This window comes from Mya arenaria, chromosome 12, assembly GCF_026914265.1.
Source record: "Mya arenaria isolate MELC-2E11 chromosome 12, ASM2691426v1".
NCBI classification, from domain to species: Eukaryota; Metazoa; Mollusca; class Bivalvia; order Myida; family Myidae; genus Mya; species Mya arenaria.
The window spans coordinates 21846035-21867248 of record NC_069133.1 but is presented as its reverse complement, the minus strand read 5'-3'; the positions used below and the strand labels follow the sequence as shown (position 1 = coordinate 21867248).

Here is a 21214-nt window from a genome sequence, read left to right as displayed (position 1 = left end):
ACAGTCTCAAGTCCCTGTCTAGACTCAGACTCAGAAAAGCACTTTTATTTAGTTACAAGGAATCATCTTTATTCCCTTTCATTTTTTTTGTACATTTTCAATTACAAATGCAATTAAGCAAATTTTATCATAAAACTAACTAGAAGGAAAGTTATAATCAAATGAAGACTTGTAGTTTTTTTGCACTTGAGTCTGAAGTCAGACTTGAGACTGCTCAAGGCCCAAGGTTTTCTTGATTTCTTGTTTGACCATTTATAATATTGAAATTGGACAGAAACGTATTTAATTTTATTTCACTAGAACAGCTTTTTGTGTTTGGCAAACACATCTTCAAAGACCTTAAATATTTGTATATTTTTCCTTGTCAAAAGGTGAAGAGGACTTAGTAACGAAAGGTGCATTACTTGAAAACTACTGGATGGAATTTAATTTGACTGCATATGAGCACATATAAAACAAAACGAAAGGAAGTGCAGTGTACATGAACCATAACTCAATTTCAGCAAATTAAAGTTATTGCCCTTTCCTTTTTTTGTCTGGAGCATAACTTGAAATCTACTTGATGAAATTAAACTGCATGTCATGGTAAATCAAAATGACATGAAGTGCAGTGTACAAGAACTATTTTAGCTTATTACAGAGTTACTGCCCTTTGTTATTTTTTCTTATCTGGATCATAACTTGAAAACTTCTGGATGGAATTTCATACAATGGTGAAGCACAATGAGACAAAGTGCAGTGCACAATAAGGCCAAAAAAAAAAATATGTCTGGTTCAGGAAACCCGACCGACCCTATTTTTTACCCGCCGACCCTAAACTTTTTTTTCGAAATCGCGGCCGAAAACCGCTATACTGCGTATTGAAAATTTTCTTTTCTGTAGTTATTGCTCTTTGGGTTAATAGAGCGCATTTATATCGATCTTTGAGTTAATAGAGCGCACAACAATGGCGGCGCCCATGGCAAACATTTTATCATTGGAGTGTTGAATTGTACACTGTCATATGTTTGAAAACTTATATAAAGTAAAAAGTACCAACCCCTTTAAGTAAAAGTATCAGAAGATTTTCAGTGAATGTCATTAAATATATATCAGTGAAAAAATTGCCATGTCATTGAATGTACGCATTTTGTACTTTAATAATTGTGTTTGGGAAATATATCAACAGTCAATTAATAATATTAAACTCACAAAGTATTGGATAATACTTTTGTTGCTCTTCTAACCTGGACCCCTAGGTCCTCAGTGCACTAAGGTTGCCTAGCTAATGCCTTATATGATTTTGTGCAACACCACTCACAATGTGCATTTGTTACAATGACAGAATTCACAAAAGAGATGTATTAAAGTGACTTATCTTTACAAGATATTTTAAACAAAATTGTCGACAGAAATCTTTAAAAAATGGAATTTTTATAAAATACTAGGTTGTACATGAATCTCTTTTGTGAACTCTTTGTGCAGGTTAGCATTGTACAGAGGGTGACTAAAAGGCATAGGGTACATAAACAGCAAGCATAGAAAAGGAAAATAATGTGAATAAACAAAGATGATACATGGTTAGATAGATTAGATAGATTTATTCGACATAAAAATTGCATATAACATGACAAATACAAATTTAAACATATATAATATTTATGTCAAGGATAACACAAAAAAGAGTTAAAATAAAACCTTATTTCCATTGTGGTCCTTACAGATAATACAGGGTGGAAATGCTCTGTTATTATGTGGTTAAATGACTGCATTGAAACAAGCACACATCACAATACCACATGCTGGGAGTTACAAAGTGATCTGACTGCTCTGTGCATCGTCTACACATAGACAACATACGTCCAAAAAAAATTAAAAAAAAAATGGAAAAAAATGCCTACCCTCCTAATTTTTTGGGACAACGTTTCCTGAACCAGACATATTTTTTTTTTTGGCCTAACCAAAACTCTATTTCAGCTAGTTGCCCTTTGGTACATTTCTTGTCCATAGCAAAACTTTTTAAAAACTACTGGATGGATATTTATTAAAGTTATTACGATGGTACAGCAATATCAGTGCAGTGTAGAAGAACCATAACTCTAGTTCATCTAATTACATAGTTATTGCCCATGTTACTTTTTCTTGTCCAACTTGTGACTTTTTCTTGTCCAATTTGAATTCTTCTTCTCATGGAATTTAATTAGACTTCATACAATGGTAATGCAAAAACAGGGGATGTGCAGTGCACAAAAATCCTAACTCTTTTTCAGCTAATTAGGCCACTACTTTTATATAAATTGGTTTACAAAACCGGCGGGTCTAATTTTCCGAAAAGTACAAAAAAAATAAAAAATGATTTTCACTATTTTTTCAAAATTATTTTCCCGACCGTATTGATTTTGGTGCGAAACGAAAGAAAAACGCACAGATAAGAGTACGAATGCAGTAGATCTCGACTGGTTTGTTGTTCCGTGGCCGTATTTGCCAATTTATAGTGATAGCATTTGAGCCAGTCAACTGTTATGGCAACGCCGATGGCAATGGCGGAATTGACGATAGCAGTCATTCTTTGTATGAAATAATTAATTAAAATATGCAGGAGTTGTTAAAATAACAATAGCAATAAACAGCCGACACAAACAATAACTGTCACGTGATTGTTGTTATTCCCCGCCAATTTAGGTCATGAAAATATTGTTGTTTATAGATAAAAAATAAAATTGTCAGCGGCTGCCATCGAATTAGTAGACACAAATATCTGTAAATTATGTGTGAGAAAAACATTTTATGGTTAAATATCAAATAACAGTGCACTAAGTGTGAGTGGTGAAATCGAAAGTAAAATTTCTAAGTAGACACCGGTGACCTAGTTTCACAAGTTCGGTCGATGGTGTTTATGGATTTGAAATCACAAAATGGTTTGGAAATACTTGTTATTGAGTCAATGTAAAGCTTGTGTTTATTCTAGATTACACGTTTATTCATGTTTGGGTTAAAAGTAGAGTAAAAACAATGAAAGAGTTGAACACATGTCTCAATGACATTTTAATACTAATGCCAGGAGTTGTGTGCAAAACATTTAGATAAAACAACACGGAAAACTATTTTGAATAAGTCCATTTCAATTTGTAATGAACTTGATATTTCACTATAAATGAGATTTGTTGTTGTAACCAAGGAATACTCTTTAAAATGAAAAATAAACAAGCATGAAGTATAGATGCCCTGTGAACTCGTGTATACACAAAATGGCGGAGTTGGGAGAAGATGAAAATATCCGATACATAATTATGGATTTCTCTGTTACTATCATTGGTACATAATGTTAAGTCACATGCTAGATTTATTATTTTGTTATGTGATTTTTATGTACTGATGTGGTAATTTGCTGCAAGATTTGAATTTGAAATGGATTTGGTGAACATCCCATGGTAAATATCCCGGTCCGAAAATATCCGAACTTAGCATGGATCGGGTTACACACAACTAGGACCCACCATGGTAAAGGTTATTAAAACTCAAATCTAGGTCTAGTTTGGTTTTTAGTTTTTCAGGAATTGCTTTCACAATGTTAAAGCTCAAATGTCTTCATAAAATGTTACTTCCTTATTTACAAAATTGGTAATTATTTCACTTTATTGGCATTTTCCAATATTGAAATAACTGAAACAATGTTTAGAAAATATTATGTATTGTTTTAATACAGTGCATTTTTTTGTATTTTAATGCGTAAAATTGCCTTCTCTTTTTTTTCAATTTAATATTGTTCAGTTTAGTGTTCTGCATTCACTTTTGCTTTAGCATACCCTTGAAGCTTAACAAATGTCTTGTTGAGTGATATTCAATGTATCTTTGATAAAAAGTGTAGTTTATAAATGTAAACATGTTTTATAGTCAATTTCATTGATGTTTTATATGCACAGTATGTAAGATTTAAACTGTGTGTTTAATTAGAACTTTGAAACTTTGAGTGTATTAAAACATGCATTAATAGCAGTTTAAAAATTTAAAATGTCATGTAAATGATATTAATTTTCAATGTTTTTATGTTGTTCTCTGATTTTTACCCTTTAAGAGTATGTTTTGTGATTTTTTCCTTTTTTTTTTCTTTTTTTTTGACCGCCCGGTGGACATTTTTCCCAAAAAATCTTGTAAACCAAAAAATAAAAAAGGAGTGGCCTTACAAAGCTATTACCATTTGTTACTTTTTCTTGTCTGGAGCAAAACTTTAAAACTACTGGATGGAATTAGATTAGACTTGGTCAAGCACAATGAGAGAAAGTGCAGTGCACAAGAATCATACCTCCATTTCAGCTGATTATTGCCCTTTGTTACTTTTCCTTGTCCAGAACATAACTTTAAAACTACTGGATTGAATTAAATTAGACTTCGTACGATTGTTAAGCAACAGGATTGGAAGTGCAGTGTACAAAAACCAAAACTATTTCAGCTAATTATAAAGTTATTGCTCTTTGTTACTTTTTCTTGTCTGGAGCATAACTTGAAGAACACTCCTGGACTGAATTTAAACTTCATACAATGGTAGAGCACAACAAGAGGAATTGTGTAAAACTATATTTTCTCAGTTTATGCACACTGAGAGTAATTACAATGTTCAAGGACCATAACACGTTTCAGCCTATTACAGACTAATTGTCCTTTGTCATAGGCATAACTTATATATTACTCAATAGATTTTGATTAAACAACACACAATTATAAGTGGAAATGCAGTGTACAAAAACCATGGAGTTATGGACTCTTTTCAAAGAAAAAGTATTCCATTCCTGTGTCCAGGCAGAATTTGGGAGTCTTCGTCATTCCTATGATAGCTCCAGTTTTGAGTTTATGCCCTTTGTTAATTTTCATAGTTATTTTCTGTCAAGAACATAAATCGAAAGTCTTTGAGGTATTGACTTCAAACATCATAGACAAATATATCTCACTGAGAAGTGCAGTGCACAAGAACCATAACTCTGGCTGCAGTTTTTTAGTGATTGCCCTTTGTTAATATTATACAATTATTTACTTGTTAAGGTGTTAATTTAGCTGTCATATAGACCCAAAATTGAGAATTGTGGTGTACAAAAACCTTGACTCTGGCTGAAGTATATTTTGAGTTATTGTCCTTTGTTAATGTTCATTGTAATACTTTGTTGAAAGGTGAAGTTGATACTCTTCTTAATTCAGCGGCTGATATGGCAGTCTGCTGCTGCTAATAATTAAATAAACAGTTTTGATACAGTGACAAGCAAGATGAAGAAATATAAATGTTCAACACCTCTAAGCTTCTATGACTTTTTGCCTGTTTTATAGCAGCGTATTCTTGTCAAGAGACAGGGGTCTTTCTGTAAGAGTTTCAAGATCCTGTTGCTGAACTTTCTGCTTTACTGTTAAAAACACAAGCCAGAATCTGCCTTACCATTTTCGAAAGTGATCATCAAGATTTTTTGGAGGAGGTTTGACTGCAAGTCATTTCCATGGTTGCATGATATCTCTGGCTGTGTCTGGTCAACTAAAGATGATTCTTTTTGTCTTGCTATGAAAGTTTTCTTTTTACTCTCAATTACCACACATTTTAAGAGACATGTGCTGACAATTATCACCACCGTTGCTACATGCAGCCATTAACACACAATAGACTAGTGTGAAATTTTACTTTTGTTGTACAAATTGTTTGCATTATTATATTGTGAGATAATTATTAGCATCTATCAATTTTTGCACAAGTTTGCAATCAGAAATCCTTTGATGATACATTTTGAAAAGCCAGGTAATAAAAGGTTTACATCTAAACTTGTAAAGTGCTTGTAATTATTGCTCAATCTAAATCATTGATATCCCAATCATGACTTTTTCAAATTAAAGCAAATTTGAAAAATAGTGACCTTGTGTTTTAAAAGTATTTGACACTTATAGATATAATGCATCTGTATACAATTTAAAAGGAGTCTTATTGTCACCCACATTTTTTTTCAAACATTTCCAACCATCAATTTTATCACTGATATTTTACTGTCAGACTCTGTGTCTTATGTTGTTAAACAGCAGTTTTCTGCTTCCTTTGCATTGTCTGTCCTTTTTAGAGCCATGTAGTTTGTACATTGATCATAAATCTAAAAATGTGAAGAGTGTTTATAAATATATTCTTTCTTTATTGCAATTATATCAAAGACAAAATAAATGCGAAATTTCTCTTCACATTATTTATAAGCTAATTATATTATTTCTGGCTAAGAAATACGAGCATTAACCAGCTTTTGATAGTGTTGGTTTAAAACAGTCCAATAAGCAGTTTTTGTTTTTATATTTTCTTGAAAACTTGTTTGCTTTAACAGTGATTGTTTTGGTGCAATTTAATACCTTTTAAATGCTGTTTCCTTTGCGAAAAACTGTCCATTTATCCCAAAATGTTATAATTTTTTCCCAATTTGATAAATGCAGATTATGTTAATGAAAAAAAAGCAATGAATTTCTTGAAATATAAACAAAATCTTGACAAGACTTACTCTTTTACAGCATAATGTACGCATAAAAAAAGTGAAAACCTGTATGTTTCCCATCATATTAGCTGTTTTGGCCTGATTTTGTATTTTTTCCAAAATCAACTTTTTTCCCAATTTGGAAGGCACAGATGGTAAAAAATAAATCCCCCAAAATCACTGGGTTTATGTTTAATTCTGATTTTTCTTCTTGCCCAATCAGAAACCTAGAACTGTCTGAACCAAACTTTAACTTGCAAAGGAAAGTTGCAACAACTAAAACTTAAACAAGGTTGTTTGAATCTGACTTTAACTTGTAACTGTTAATTTATAGGGATCAACAATAGCCTGAACTTTCCTGAAGCATTAATTTGCTGAAAGTCTATTGAATGTCTCTGATGGCTGTATGAAATCCCCTACTGTGTCTGGTTAATATTGAAAGATAATGACTGTTTCTTCTTTGTCTGGGTTGCTGGATGTCTTTACTTTCACTTTATTGCAGTTATGAGTATAGTAAGTACAATGAACATCTGTTGGACCATAACTTCCTCCTGTGTCTTTGTTAATAAATAAAAAAAATATGCTTAAATGGCCAGGCTGATTTTCTTTTTCCCAGAGTTTACTCTCAATTACTACACATATTTAGAAACATGTGCTGACAATTCTCACCACAGTTGCAACATGCAGCCATTAACACACAATAGACTAGTGTGAAACTTTACTTTTGTTGTACAAATTGTTTGCATTATTATATTGTGAGATAATTATTAGCATCTATTAATTTTTGCACAAGTTTGCAATCAGAAATTCTTTGATGATACATTTTGAAAAGCCAGGTAATAAAAGGTTTACATCTAAACTTGTAAAGTGCTTGTAATTATTGCTCAATCTAAATTATTGATACCCTAATCATGATTTTACAAAATCAAGTAAATTTTAAAAAGAAAGTCATTTTATATTCTGCATTCTTTACATCAGTGTGTTTCATAAAAAGGATGGATTTCTATACTTTTGGTAAGAGATTTTAATCTTGTTCATTGAAATACTATCGTAACAATAAATATTATAACTTGATATAACTATTTTTTACTAATCTGTCATCTTATTCAAGAATTCTTGATAACAGTGTGCATTTTTGAACAGAATTATTATTCATTTTTAAAATGACGTAACATGACCAAAGCTATTTTAATAGGTTACATGCAAATTATATTTACAATAAAACAGGATCACACTTTTACATATTGTTGTACTTTAAAGATACATTAAGTTCTCAGTTTATGAAAGAATCAAATCTTTGCTTTTACTATTTCTATATTGTGTTTGTATTATTTCTGTAATCGCCTGTCATTGGAAAAACTATAAAGTATAGTCAAAGGGGAGTAACTGCCGTGTTGTCTACTGTATTATACTTTCTGCCGACAATGTTTTCTGTGACAATTTTCTATAAACTTGTTTAATGTTTGAAAGATAAGTTATTACAACAGGACAAGCTGTATTTAATGTAACTATGTATTACATGATTTGTCAAGAAGTTGAATGAGTGAAACACTATTCGTATTTAGTTTCGGCCAGAAATTTAAGTGTTCTAGAAAAAGCCACTGGCAGAATTTTGCGAGCTTGAATAAATGTCGTTCTCAATTTGCAAATGTGGCTCACATTTCACAAGTTTGCAAGTCTAAATTTGAACCCTAGGTGCCCTTTCTTTAAAAAATGCTGTCATTTGGAAGCCGAACCTTGTTAGTGTCAACATTTTACCTGCATATATGAAATTTTATAATGTACACCTTGGTTTTATTTAATAAGATGTAATGAGGGTTGTTATCATAAAAGTCTACTGGCATTTATAAGTGGAAACATGCATGTGTTTTGCTAAATGATAGGCTTGGTCCTTAAAGCAGATTTAAATCAATTAAAAAAGCACTTACTTCCCTTTGTATTATAAAATGCTGAGCAATGGATATCTCTGCGTAGGAGTTTCACCAGGACTTTGTCCATTTTGTACGAGAAGTTTCCCGATGTTGAATCTTTGTTGTAATATAATATTAAAAGTTAACAAAGATATTTCCTGCTGGAACAGTTGCGGCTAGTAGCAAGAATTTTAGATATATCCCATTCAATCGCAGTTGTGTTGGCATAGTTAATTTGAAACATAATGCTGTTTAAACCAATTTTCAAAGATGCTGAACATCTTGATGTGAAAGGTCTTGTTAACATTCTGAAATTATGGCGCCTTTTGTAACGGAAGTAAACTTATCAAAATATACCAAACGGGGTAAACTGTTTTGAAATCTCATAAAACAAAATCAAAGCACTGAAAGCACTAGCTTCTGATAAATGTTATATATCAAACATACACTTAGTCTTATAATAGACTGGTCTTGCATGCATTTTTCCCTCAGTGACTTGGTTAAACCAAAGTGGGTTTTTATTTCCTTGCCTGTTCATAGCCTGACATCTTTCTTGCTGTGACCAATGTATGTTTGTCTATGAATTAACTACTTTCTCTTCTTTTTTTCAAAAAATGATTTTTTTTTCTGAACATTCTGGCATGGTGTCCGTCTTTCTAGTACAATGAAGATATTATGTAGATGTTCAAGTAAGCTGTTGAAACTTTCAAAGCCTCCCAATTAAAAAGATACTGTTTATAGTGTATTTTTTCAACTTGCCTGTTTTATATATTTTCAGGATGTTTCTTGGACTCGCCCTCACCAGTTGACTCCCCCACCCTGGAGATGAGGTAAGAGCTGACCTTGGTAGTTGTTTTGTAACTAACAGTCATGATATTCACAGTAATCAAATTAGAATTTGAATCAAAAAAGCTTGAACGCTTTTTCAATAAATGGCTTCTAAAATTGTTACATGACTAGCTATGGAAGTGCTTAACTTTATACAAGCCTGAAACCCTTTTTTGTGTAGCCTGAAAGGGCCACATATAGGTTTTACTGCTGGCAGTCCCAGCGACGTAAGTTTTACCCGTTACGACAACAATAACTGAAAAGAAGTTTTAAGCGAAACTTGATGGCAGTGTTTGTGGGCAAAATGTCTTAGTCAAGTGTGATTGTGTAATAAATTGTATTAGAAACTCCAAAGTAATGCCCCTTTTACTTTAATATTAATAAAAGATGGGTTTATATCTTGTGTAGACAATAATAAATTATTTATAGTGTTTTCAATATCTTGAAACTTGGCAACAATTTTTATGGGTATATTGTCTGGGTTATGTTTGATCGCCAGATGTATCATCTCTAGAAATAACAAGAGTTTTGCCCCTTTTACTAAGATATAGTTGCTTTATGCTTGTGGGGCCAATAACTTAAGTATTAATACCAATTATTCAATCATAATGAAGGTTGGTGACAGTGTTCAAATCAAGTTTGCTTGTGTCAGTTGAATTTCCCATGTAGAACCTGGAGTTATTCCCCTTTGAAATGGAAAATCTTATTTCTTCTTATGGTAAAAGAAGTTCTAAATTTCGATTAATATTTTTGGTCCTTTGGCATTAAAATTGGTATTAAATATTGTTTGACAATGATAAGCAGAATTCTAGTATTATTAAGTGATTCAAACCTCATGTTATAATGTGTACATTTTTTTAAAGAGTTATAGTTGCTCTCCTAGTGGCCTCAAATTATGAGGCTTGACTTAGCCTCTCGAACCCTTTATCTATGGCAAATATAGGTCAATGTAAGGGCGTGTCGGTCCTCTTTATAAATATAAAAGAATGATAATGTTGAAAAAAATAATTTAATCAGGGCTCAAGTTGAAGGGAGACTAGTCTTGCTAAACAGTCTGATTTCTCCCTATTGTGACATGTAGGGGAAGTCGGTTTACTATTTATTCAATATATAAAATAGCTTGCTTTCCACAATTCTCCCTGATCTCCTGAAACATATGCAAAACTTCTCCCTATTATGAGGGGGTAGCTTGAGCACAGAATAATATGATGAGTGACTCACAAAAAACACCATAACCGAAACTTTTTTTTTTTGGACGAAAAGGTTTTCAATTTTGTAACCTTGTGCATATCTGAATTGGCCCTTGGGTATGTTAGTAGCAGGCAGATGTGAGAGGGACTCTAATAAGTCTTTGAAGATAGTCTTTTGGATTAACAAGCCTGAGTTCATATTCTACTGCTTAACATTACATTTTACCATCCTTGCTGATGCTGTATACACCCAGAATTTGAGCAGGCCCGAAAAGCATTTTACCAGTGTGGGGCTTGTGATTATTTTGACCACTGTAAAGTTGCTTGGATTTATTTTGCATTAAAACAAGTTCACCTTAGGAAACTTGAAACAACTTAAGGACTAAGAAGCATGGATTTAGCCATGGAAAATACTACAGAAGATTTCAACCAACTTGTTAAGAGTTGGGCTTGTTGTTGTTGTTGTTGTTGTTGTTGTTGTTGTAAAGATGAACAAGCTCTGAAACTCTTTGACTTGTGCCAGGGAATTGATGACTTGAGCAAATGGTTCACTTTTTAACCTTTGTTTTATCTTCTTTTATAATAGTTTTCAACTTCAAAACTGTAGCCCTACAGTATTTCTTAAGCAAGATGATTTTATAAGTGGGGATAATTATTGGTCTTGCATTCAAATATGGTTAAGACTGCATGGTAAGTGTGGGGAAATTACAAAGAGAATTGGAAGACTGAGCTTGTTGTCAACTATTAGCAAGTTACTGCGAACAGACATTTCATAGTGATAACATTGAAAACACCCGAGTAAGTTTGAATACTAAGGACCAGAAAAGGGTATTAGGGGTCTTAGGGAGATTGTTCAGATATTGTGGGTCAACCCTTTCATCTATGCATACCTATGTCACATATTGTGCAACCATTACCCCCAATTTCAATTGTAATCTCTTTATTCTATTATTCTAAGATCTGATGTAATTAAGAAAAATATGTTTTCCGCTTCAAATATAACCATCTTCAATTGCAAAAGCTCTTGTGCCATATGAAAAATTATCTGATTACATATTTCTAATTACACAAACTTGAGATCAAATGCATATGTCAATATTTTGAAACATGAAAGCAAAAAATGACTCGCAGAGATTAAATATTTTTTCATTTATGTTGTAAAACTATTATTTGATAAAAAAAGAACATTTTTTATCAATCTCTTTGAAACCTAATTATCAATGTGACATCACTTGTTTCTCATAAAGATATCTAATAATGAAACAATAATTAAATAATCAACAAAGATGCCTAAATCTTATTATATTAAATACATCATTTACAATAAGTATTTAAGAAAACTTAAATTTTCTTGTTTTGATTCCTCAAATTTAAGTTCCTACATTTCTTGACCTTAGTTTAATTAATTTCAATAAAAGTTGAATTCTAATTTTCATGTGATCCTCTTGTTTGGCTAACACCAGAGGAAACAATTACTTAAAAATTCTACATCAAAACCAATACACCACAGGAAACAAGCAACAACTTCTGGATTAGGAAACATGGATGAAAGCCTGGGAAATACTGGAGAAGATTTCAACCAACTTGTTAAGAGTTGGGCTTGTGTCAATTATTGCTGAATAAAGGGGCCATCTATACAACAATCTTGTAGACTTCTGTTTTTCCTGCAATGATTTTCACTGTAAGGAAAAATCATGCAGCCATGTCAACACACATGATTTTCATCCATCAAACAGTCATAGAGGAAATATCAGGCTAAAATGGGCATATAATTGCTGAAAAAAAAATGTTTTCTTTTTTATTTCTGTTGTCTGAGCAGATATTGTTCAATCAAAATGCAGACAAGCGTTTTGGCATGAATCACCCTTTCCCACAATTGAAATTCTGACATTTTGTAGTCTCCATGAAAATAAAGGCTGACTTTCCTTGGCTTTGAAACCTACAATTGCAAAAGAAACACCATCATCTAAATTGAAGATAAGTCTGATCAGTATTGCCCTGATACTGACACTATAAGTGGATTAGAGGGAACTATATTTGCCAAAGCTGTTTGCAGTAGAGATATGTACAGTGGAGGTGTTTTGATAGCACTGTAGCTGGCCACAAGACCTCAACATCCACACCAGCCAGATAATCCCCCCCTGCATCCCTGCAAGTCCCTTGGGTAAGGAAGTAGCAAGTCAATGTGAGAGAAGACAAAAAGTGCCAATATTCTTGCTTACAGCAAAGTTCATTCTTTATCATGGTGTTTTTTCCCCAACCATCATTTCAGGGGACATTTTACAAAATAAGAAAATGTAAGAGAAGATTAATCAGTATCAATACTCATAAGTTCATAACTCAAATAAAAAACAATATTTTAGATGGCTTGGCAGACTTTGGCAATATTTTCATGCATATGAAGTGAAATCACTGTTGCTGAATATTTTTAGTTTAGAACTTTTTAGAGTTGTCATTCATCACATACTGTTAATGAGGTTAAATTGAAACTCACATCTACCTCACTAAATTTTGGTTGAGGTTATGTCCCCTGATTGGTTGCATCTCTCTCACTAAATGTTGTTGAGGTTATGTCCCCTCATGGTCGCATCTTGCTCAATAAATGCTGTTGAGGTTATGTCCCCTGATAAATTGCATCTCTCTCACTGAATGTTGTTGGGATTATGTCCCCTGATTGGTCGCATCTTGCTCAAAAAAGATGTTGAGGTTATGTCCCCTGGTTGGTTGCATCTCGCTAAATAAATATTGTTGCGGTTATGTCCCCTGATTGGTCGCATCTCTCTCACTGAATGTTGTTAAGGTAATGTCCGCTGATTGGTCGCATCTCTCACTGAATGTTGTTGAGGTACTGTCCCCTGATTGGTCGCATCTCTCTCACTGAATGTTGTTGAGGTAATGTCCCCTGATTGGTCGCATCTCTCTCACTGAATGTTGTTGAGGTAATGTCCCCTGATTGGTCGCATCTCTCACTGAATGTTGTTGAGGTTATGTCCCCTGATTGGTCGCATCTCTCTCACTGAATGTTGTTGAGGTAATGTCCCCTGATTGGTCGCATCTCTCACTGAATGTTGTTGAGGTAATGTCCCCTGATTGGTCACATCTCTCACTGAATGTTGTTGAGGTAATGTCCCCTGAATGGGGAATCTCTAACTGAATGTTGTTGAGGTAATGTCCCCTGATTGGTCGCATCTCTCTCACTAAATGTTGTTGAGGTTATGTCCCCTGATGGGTCGCATCTCGCTCACTAAGTTTTTGTTAAAGTTATGTTCCCTGGTAAGTAGCATCTCTCCCATTTATTTTTTGTTGATAATGTTCCCTGATTAGTCGCATCTCTCTCACTAAATTTTCTTAGATGTTTTTCACCCTGGTATGTCATATATCTCTGACACTATTTGTTTGCATTTCTTATGCTCTTGACAAGTCACAATTCTGTCTCTCTATATTTCCCTGATGGATTTCATTATTGTTTTATTTTAGATATCAACATAAAGCTTGTCACAATTGTTTTGGTTGAATTATTGTTAGAATTATTTCCCTTCATCATTTTGAAATTGTTACAGACAGTTGTTTAGTGTTTGCATTACTTGCAAAGCTCTTGTTTTGAACACAGTAGAGATAGTTTAGCAGTGGCTTCATCAATTGAGGGAGAACCTTTACTGGTGAAAATTGAAATTGTTAAAGTAGAAAAAAATCAGTACAAGAAATTGCTGGGTGGTTTCGACCCTTTTGTAGCGGCTGAATATCAGTGCCATTCCCAAAGCAATCAAAACAATATACCATCCTGAAAGGGGAAATGAACATGGTGACTGGTACTCCAACACAAACTTAGTTGTCACTTTTCTCAATTTATATCAAATTGTAGAAGTTTATTTTTGGATGCAAAATAAATACCCAATTTGATGGGCAAAGGCTACAATTTTCCCCCAATGTTAAGAAGGCATACAATAAAAAAAGAAGAAAGAAGAAAATATTTTATGAGAATCCTTCATGATCAAGTGTTTATCATATAAGATCTTATGTAACAATGTTGCAATTTGTCAAGTTATGTTTTTATCTTTGATTCATCAGGACTGGGGGCAAAGTTATGAGAACTGGCTGAAAGGGAGATAATTTGTTTAGTATCCAAAGGGAGATAACAAGAGCTGGATAAAGTGGGGGAAAAGTTTAAAATTTGTTGTAACTTTGAGGTTAATTATGATTTAATGAAAATAAATGAAAATAATGAATAATAAATCCCAACTGACAACAATTGGACATTAAAAGTATCACTATACACTGTTTTGAACTAAGATTTTAAAATTGAATGAAAAGAAATCAATTAGTTTTAACATGACATATCCCTGACACTTATATGGCAGGTGATTGACAGTGTTTTAAAAAAAATCACTTTAATTATTTTTAGCGTCAGACATACAGCTCAAACAACTGATGATTATCAATTTCAAGGACAACACGAGCGATTTATTCAAACAGTATGAATCATCCAAATTTTCCTGGTAAATTCAATATCCATTCATCCCCAAAATGGTCTTACAATTTTAGCTTGTTGTTTTTAAGTGAATTCTAGATTGATCTATATAATGGCATATTACAAAAAGATATATGATATTTTAGCTGACTGTTATGAATTGACTTCTTCATTAGTGGCATTGACTGTAGTGCAAGAACTTGAACCACAGTCGTAAAACAAATCCATAAAAATATTTTCATGAGAAATCCCCCAGAATTTCGATCTGTCCCCCAGTCTCCTAATGAAAATACCCCATATTTTTTATAAAAATGGATATTGGGAAATAAGGACTAGATTGCCTTGTACAATACGTTTTTTGCAACATATATACTTCAGACAGTGCTTTTGAGTTTAAAAGAAATTCTAGTTTGAATAAAATGCTGTTAAAAATAGAACACCTAAAAATAACCTTGTGCCCAATCAACTAAAGGCAATCTATAAAAAAACACCTGGTAGAGGCCAAAATCCCCTGGTTTTCTGAGCAAACCCCCCTGATTTTCTTAACAGAATGCTATGAGATGTCTAGTTCTTGTTTACAAATCCTTAGCTTGCTGTTGTATAAAAATCATAATTTTATAAGGGTTAGATGTAACCCCTGCTGGATGCTAATGAAGCTGTAATGTTTGACATGTCATTGACATTTTGGTGATGATGACCCCAGCTAGCAGCCCCTATCAGACCCCTAAATCTCGCCTGATGTTATCAGGGACCCCAATCCCCAGCCAGGGGACACATAATAGCAGATAAGGTAGAAATAATATTGACAGTGTAAAGTGTATGTAAATGAGATGCTAGAAAAAACATATTTTGTCCTCCATTGTCATTTTTGTTTTGTTTTAATTGATTCTTGTTTATGGAAGGGTTGTGGTCCTTTGTTGCATCTGGTGTAATGTTGTGACATCTTACATCACTCTGTCAGCAGGTTTTTATAGCCCTTTTGAATTTTGGAGGGAAATTAAAAAAAAAAAACATCAGGCTCGAAAGGGCAGGATAGATTTTCAATTTTGAAACTGACTTAAAGATCTAATGTCGACATCATTTTTTTTTATCTTACTAAGGCTCTCCAGCATTTCTACTTCATTCCTTAAAAAAATAAATATTTCTGCTTCTAATTAAAACCTTCAGTTATTCCTATCTTTGTGAGAGAAATCCTCATTAATAGAGCAGTTTATATGAATCATTCTAGTATTTTCCCCCTTTTTGTCAAAACAAGGCTATTCTTTCCCTATCAAAAGCTGCCTCCACCTCCCCCCAGGGTTTATGTGTGTGTGTGTGTGTTTATTATTCCCACAATTCTTATAATCCCCTATTGTTCTATTTGCTCTTAAACACATTGAAGTGGCACTTGACTCCTTGCAGTTTCCTGGAGTTCCAAGTTTCATGCCAGGGGCCACAACTCCGTAACACCATAAACTGCCACTGTATTTAAGTCGGCATTTTCCATTCTAGTCTAATTAGAAAATCAAATATATCCCACCATGATTTTAATGTTCTTGATAATGTCCGTCTAATTGCTGATTGATAATAGGTTTTATGATATAATTGCTAATTGATGAAAGTAAATATAATAAAATAGGCACATAAAGCCTGCGAGCAATATTTCTAGAATTTGAACAACTCATGTCTAAACTATGCCTTGCACATGTATTAGTATTATGTATTTGCCATAAACAGGTCGGATATGTTTAATGCAATAAAATATTGAATTGAATAAATGGGAGGATAATTAGGCTTTGAAATATATAGACAGTAACTGATTTGTGGCAATTATTAAAAGCTAATCTTATTCAATAAATAAGATCCTTTTCAATTACGATATTCTGTTTAAATGATTGTGGTTTCAGTTTACCAGCATTATTCTGACATCTCTTATACTAGTAATCTATATTGTGCTCTTTGCTCTGTTACACTTTGAAATGTCACTTGACTCCTTGCTGATCCCTGGAGTTCCAAAAATCATGCCAGGGGCCACAACTCTGTAACACCAGAAACTGTCACTGCCATGAAGTTGGCATTGTCCATTCTAGTCTAATTAGAAAATCAAACAATTCCCACCATGATTTTAATGTTCTTGATAATGTCCGTCTAATTGCTGATTGATAATAGGTTTTATGATTTAATTGCTAATTGATGAAAGAAAATCTAATAAAAATTGTTACATTGCACATTATTTGAACAGTAGCTGATGATTATCAATTTATTGTGTATAATTGATACTTTATTACTTATATTCATTTATTTCCAGAATAGAGGAGATAATTCTGAATTTATAGCTTTCCTAACAATACTTGTCCTTCTTAAATGAAGTTTATATGAATCAAATTTAAGAGGCTGTTTTTAAGAAAATATTGAACATGTCAAAATTGAGTAGTGGTATGAAATATATTAATATTAAATGTTGCAAAAGTCATTGTAGGGAATGAAAATGTTTATGACTTTGAAATATAAAAAAAATATTTTCCAATATAAATTAAAAATATTGTGGTAATTCTTTGAGAATTTAATAAGTAGCAATTACTTGCAAACCTGCATATTTGCATCTATTTCAACCACTGAAGCCATAGTGCTCAAATGATAATAATATCAAATAATTCTGCCTGTAGTTCAAAAGGAACAGAAATAAACTTTATATGATATACAAGTCAAAGAGCTCTTACATAAGTATAATTAATCTATTTTGACATTGACATGGTCATTTACAGACATACAGATGCACAGGGAGCCATGTTCAAATTAGTTCAAACATTTAACTCATTAATTTTAAAATTTTGACAGCAGCCATTAGTTAAATGTTCTTTCATCTGCAGTGCATGTAACATGGAATATACTTTAATTCTTTGATCAGTGTCAAAAGGTTATCATATTTTGATCATTATGAAAATTTTGACACCATGAGTTGAAAAAAAGATGTCACATAGCACCTTCTTTATCATAAATATGACAGAAATTAATATGGTTTGTTCCAACAGAATTTCTACAAGATAAATATCTGACAAATATTAATATTTCAGACAAACTCTGTTGTCAAATAACAAAAATATGATTCCTTTATCTTGTATGGCAAATTTTAATCTTCCCCCAAAAATATTACACTTTCTAATATAGCAAGCTAATTTACCAAATCCATTCTTAATCAAGATTATGAACAGAATAGGGCAGACCTATAGACTTATCCCTAAGTCTAAACACATATATGAAATCATCTTCAATATTAAATCTATGCTTAATCAAGATTATGATACATATTTGTTATGTTAATCAAGAAAGCTTGGTCATTTCTGCACCATTTCCAACATTTAACCAAGTGCCTGCAAATTGGCTAGCTTGGTTCTCCCCAGGTAGGTGTGAGGGGTGGTTGGGCTTTAACACAGGGGCGACAAAGGCTCTCCCTGCAGGGGCTCCAAGCGGCTGGGTTTCCCTGCAGTCCTGAAGTCCACTACGGGGGTCCAATGTCCAGCCATCCTTAGCTTGCCCCTTTATCTCACACTTCGCACACAAACACCAGGATTAGAGCTTGTGTATCAATGTAAAAACATCAATTGATAACACTGTGGTGTGAAGTTTTACTTCTTGAGTGTTGATGTACACCTTTCTGTATTGGTCTTTGGAAAGAAAAAAGTTTCAAAAATAAAAGAAACACTTTTTTCAAAGCCTGCCATATATTTTCTTTTTGACGGTCAATTGCGTTTAATTTGCTTTTAAAAACGATTCTAAAAAGTCTGCGAAATAAAAACAGTCAAATATCCATAAATAGAGTTGAATATACTCTTCTCCATTGCTAGTATTTGTTACTCATACAATAGTCAATGTTTATTGCAATGCATTAAATGAATTGCAAATAAAAAATATTGACTTGTTACTCATAATAAAGGTTTAAATTCTTAATTACCAATTTTAATTGCTAATTGATAGTTAATCTCCCCCTGTAATTAATTTCAATACACTAATCTGAACTGGAGATGGGGTAGGTTTACTTGGTAATTAAGGCAAGTCTAGCACCTCCGTCAGTGCTTGATTGAGAAGTACAAACACAGTGCTCAAACTTTAAACCTTGATAATGATGAGCAGGGACTGTTTGTCTGTCTGTCTGGTTGCCTATAAAATTGTATGATGACAGAGTATGGTCATTCACACTCTTATCCACATAGAATTGTATTATTGACTGTAGAGAAGATTGTCCGGGATCCTGATATTGATGATAGATACCTTTCCCCATACTGGAGTCAAAACATTTTGGAGCTTATAAAGGTATAAGTCTGATATTTCTGGACTTAAGATTTTGACAAAGATGTTTTGAGAATAGCTTTCTGGCTTTTCTTCATTATTTGGTTGAGAAGTTTTTTTGGAAGTAGCTTAAAGTAGTTTTTATTGCACAGTTTTTATTGTGCCTTATCAGAAAGAAATCTTTTGTGTTAAATGGTTGTTTGTGTCAATTTTAGGGCCAAAGTTATTGTATTTCCATATCCTAAAGACAAAAAGGGTTATAAAAAAATATTTTTAGGGTCAGTAAATTTTACCTTTATTACATTTTTATAACAACTCACTTCCTTGGTACAAGACTGGCCGTAACTAGCTTCTTGTTAGTTTAGCCTTCAGGCAAAATGTTTACTATTTTTCCGACCACTAGTAGTGACTATTTCTTTGTTTTAAGTACGGAGATATATGGATAGTAATTATTTGTCCAATAAATCTTAAAATTGAAATATTATGCTTCAGTTTTTGACAATTTTACAAGAAACAATTACTCTAACATGCTTGCCTCTGCCCATGTAGACCCTTTGTCCAGGTTGTATTTTAACTAAACAATGATGAATGTTTTATTTTCAAAAATGCAACTTTTGACATTTGAAATGGGTGGGGATGCATATTTATTGCACATTCTGATTTTTGTTCATGTAGTAAAATATGGTACATAACCTTCCAAAAGGAGACAAGTTGAATTTATAACATGGAGGTATTTTGTCCACCTCTGCAATATTGTTTGGAGGGGGTGGGGTTCCAGAAATATTTTGTCCTCTTATCCTTTTCTGAAGAGCCACATGCTTCTTTAATCTACTCAGCAGTATTATCTGGTTCTTGTATCTTTACTACTTGATACTGATATTTGCTATGATAAAGTTAAATTGTTATCCAAACACCTAGCATCTACATGAAGAGATGGATTCACTAGATATCCTGGACTTCTTGTAAGGCACTCTGCTGTTTCTCACCCTGCTGTAAGTTGTCCTCAAAAATGTTTGCTGGAAAAAAACACACATCATGATGGAATATGAATTTTGCTGTTAGCAAAAAAAGGGGCAAAACTTTTATCTTAACCTGTAAGGGTCACCAGGGGGTACAGCAATGTAAACAAACAAGTGACCATTATATCTGAATAACTTGTTTGATATAAAAATATATACTGAAACATTTCCTGCCCTAAAAAAGTATATGTGCTATTTTCTGCTTCTTCTTTGTGATGATGCTATCTTTGTCCGATATTTCATCAAGACACAGTTTTGCACAATGATGCAATGCTGAAATGATTCCAAGGAATTCACCACATGATAAAAAGTTTTGCTGTAAGCAAGTACATTGGCACTATTTGTCCTCTCTCACATTGACTTGCTACTTCCTTACCCAAGGGGCTTGCAGGGATGCAGGGAGTGGGGATTATCTGGCTGGTGTTGATGTTGAGGTCTTGTGGCCAGCTACAGTGTTGTCAAAACACATCCCCTGTACATATCCCTCCTGCAAACAGCTTTCGCAAATATTGCACCCTCTAATCCACTTATAGTGTCAGTATCAGGGCAATACTGATCAGACTTATCTTCAATTTAGAGGCTGGTGTTTCTTCTGCAATTGTAGGTTTCAAAGCCAAAAAGTCAGCCTTTATTTTCATGGAGACTGCAAAATGTCAGAATTTCAACTGTGGGAAAGGGGGTGATTCATGCCAAAACCCTTGTCTGCATTTTGATTGAACAATATCTGCTCAGACAACAGAAATTTAAAAAGAAAACAAGGATTTTTTCAACAATTCTTAGCCCATTTTAGCCTGATATTTCCTCTATGACTGTTTGATGGATGAAAATCATGTGTGTTGACATGGCACATGATTTTTCCTTACAGTGAAAATCATTGCAGGATAAACAGAAGTCTACAAGATTGTTGTATAGATGGCCCCTTTATTCAGCAATAATTGACACAAGCCCAACTCTTAACAAGTTGGTTGAAATCTTCTCCAGTATTTTCCAGGCTTTCATCCATGTTTCCTAATCCAGAAGTTGTTGCTTGTTTCCTGTGGTGTATTGGTTTTGATGTAGAATTTTTAAGTAA

General features: G+C 33.2%; 1 protein-coding gene across 2 annotated transcripts in view; it reads left to right on the top strand.

Moving 5' to 3' along the window:
- LOC128212289 (M-phase inducer phosphatase 1-like) overlaps positions 1–21214 on the top strand; it is a 37772-nt gene that overhangs the window by 5020 nt on the left and 11538 nt on the right. For both annotated transcript variants that reach the window (XM_052917665.1, XM_052917667.1), the window contains exon 4: positions 9150–9201. In XM_052917665.1, the coding sequence (XP_052773625.1) occupies positions 9150–9201 (52 nt within the window). The remainder of the gene's footprint in view (positions 1–9149; positions 9202–21214) is intronic.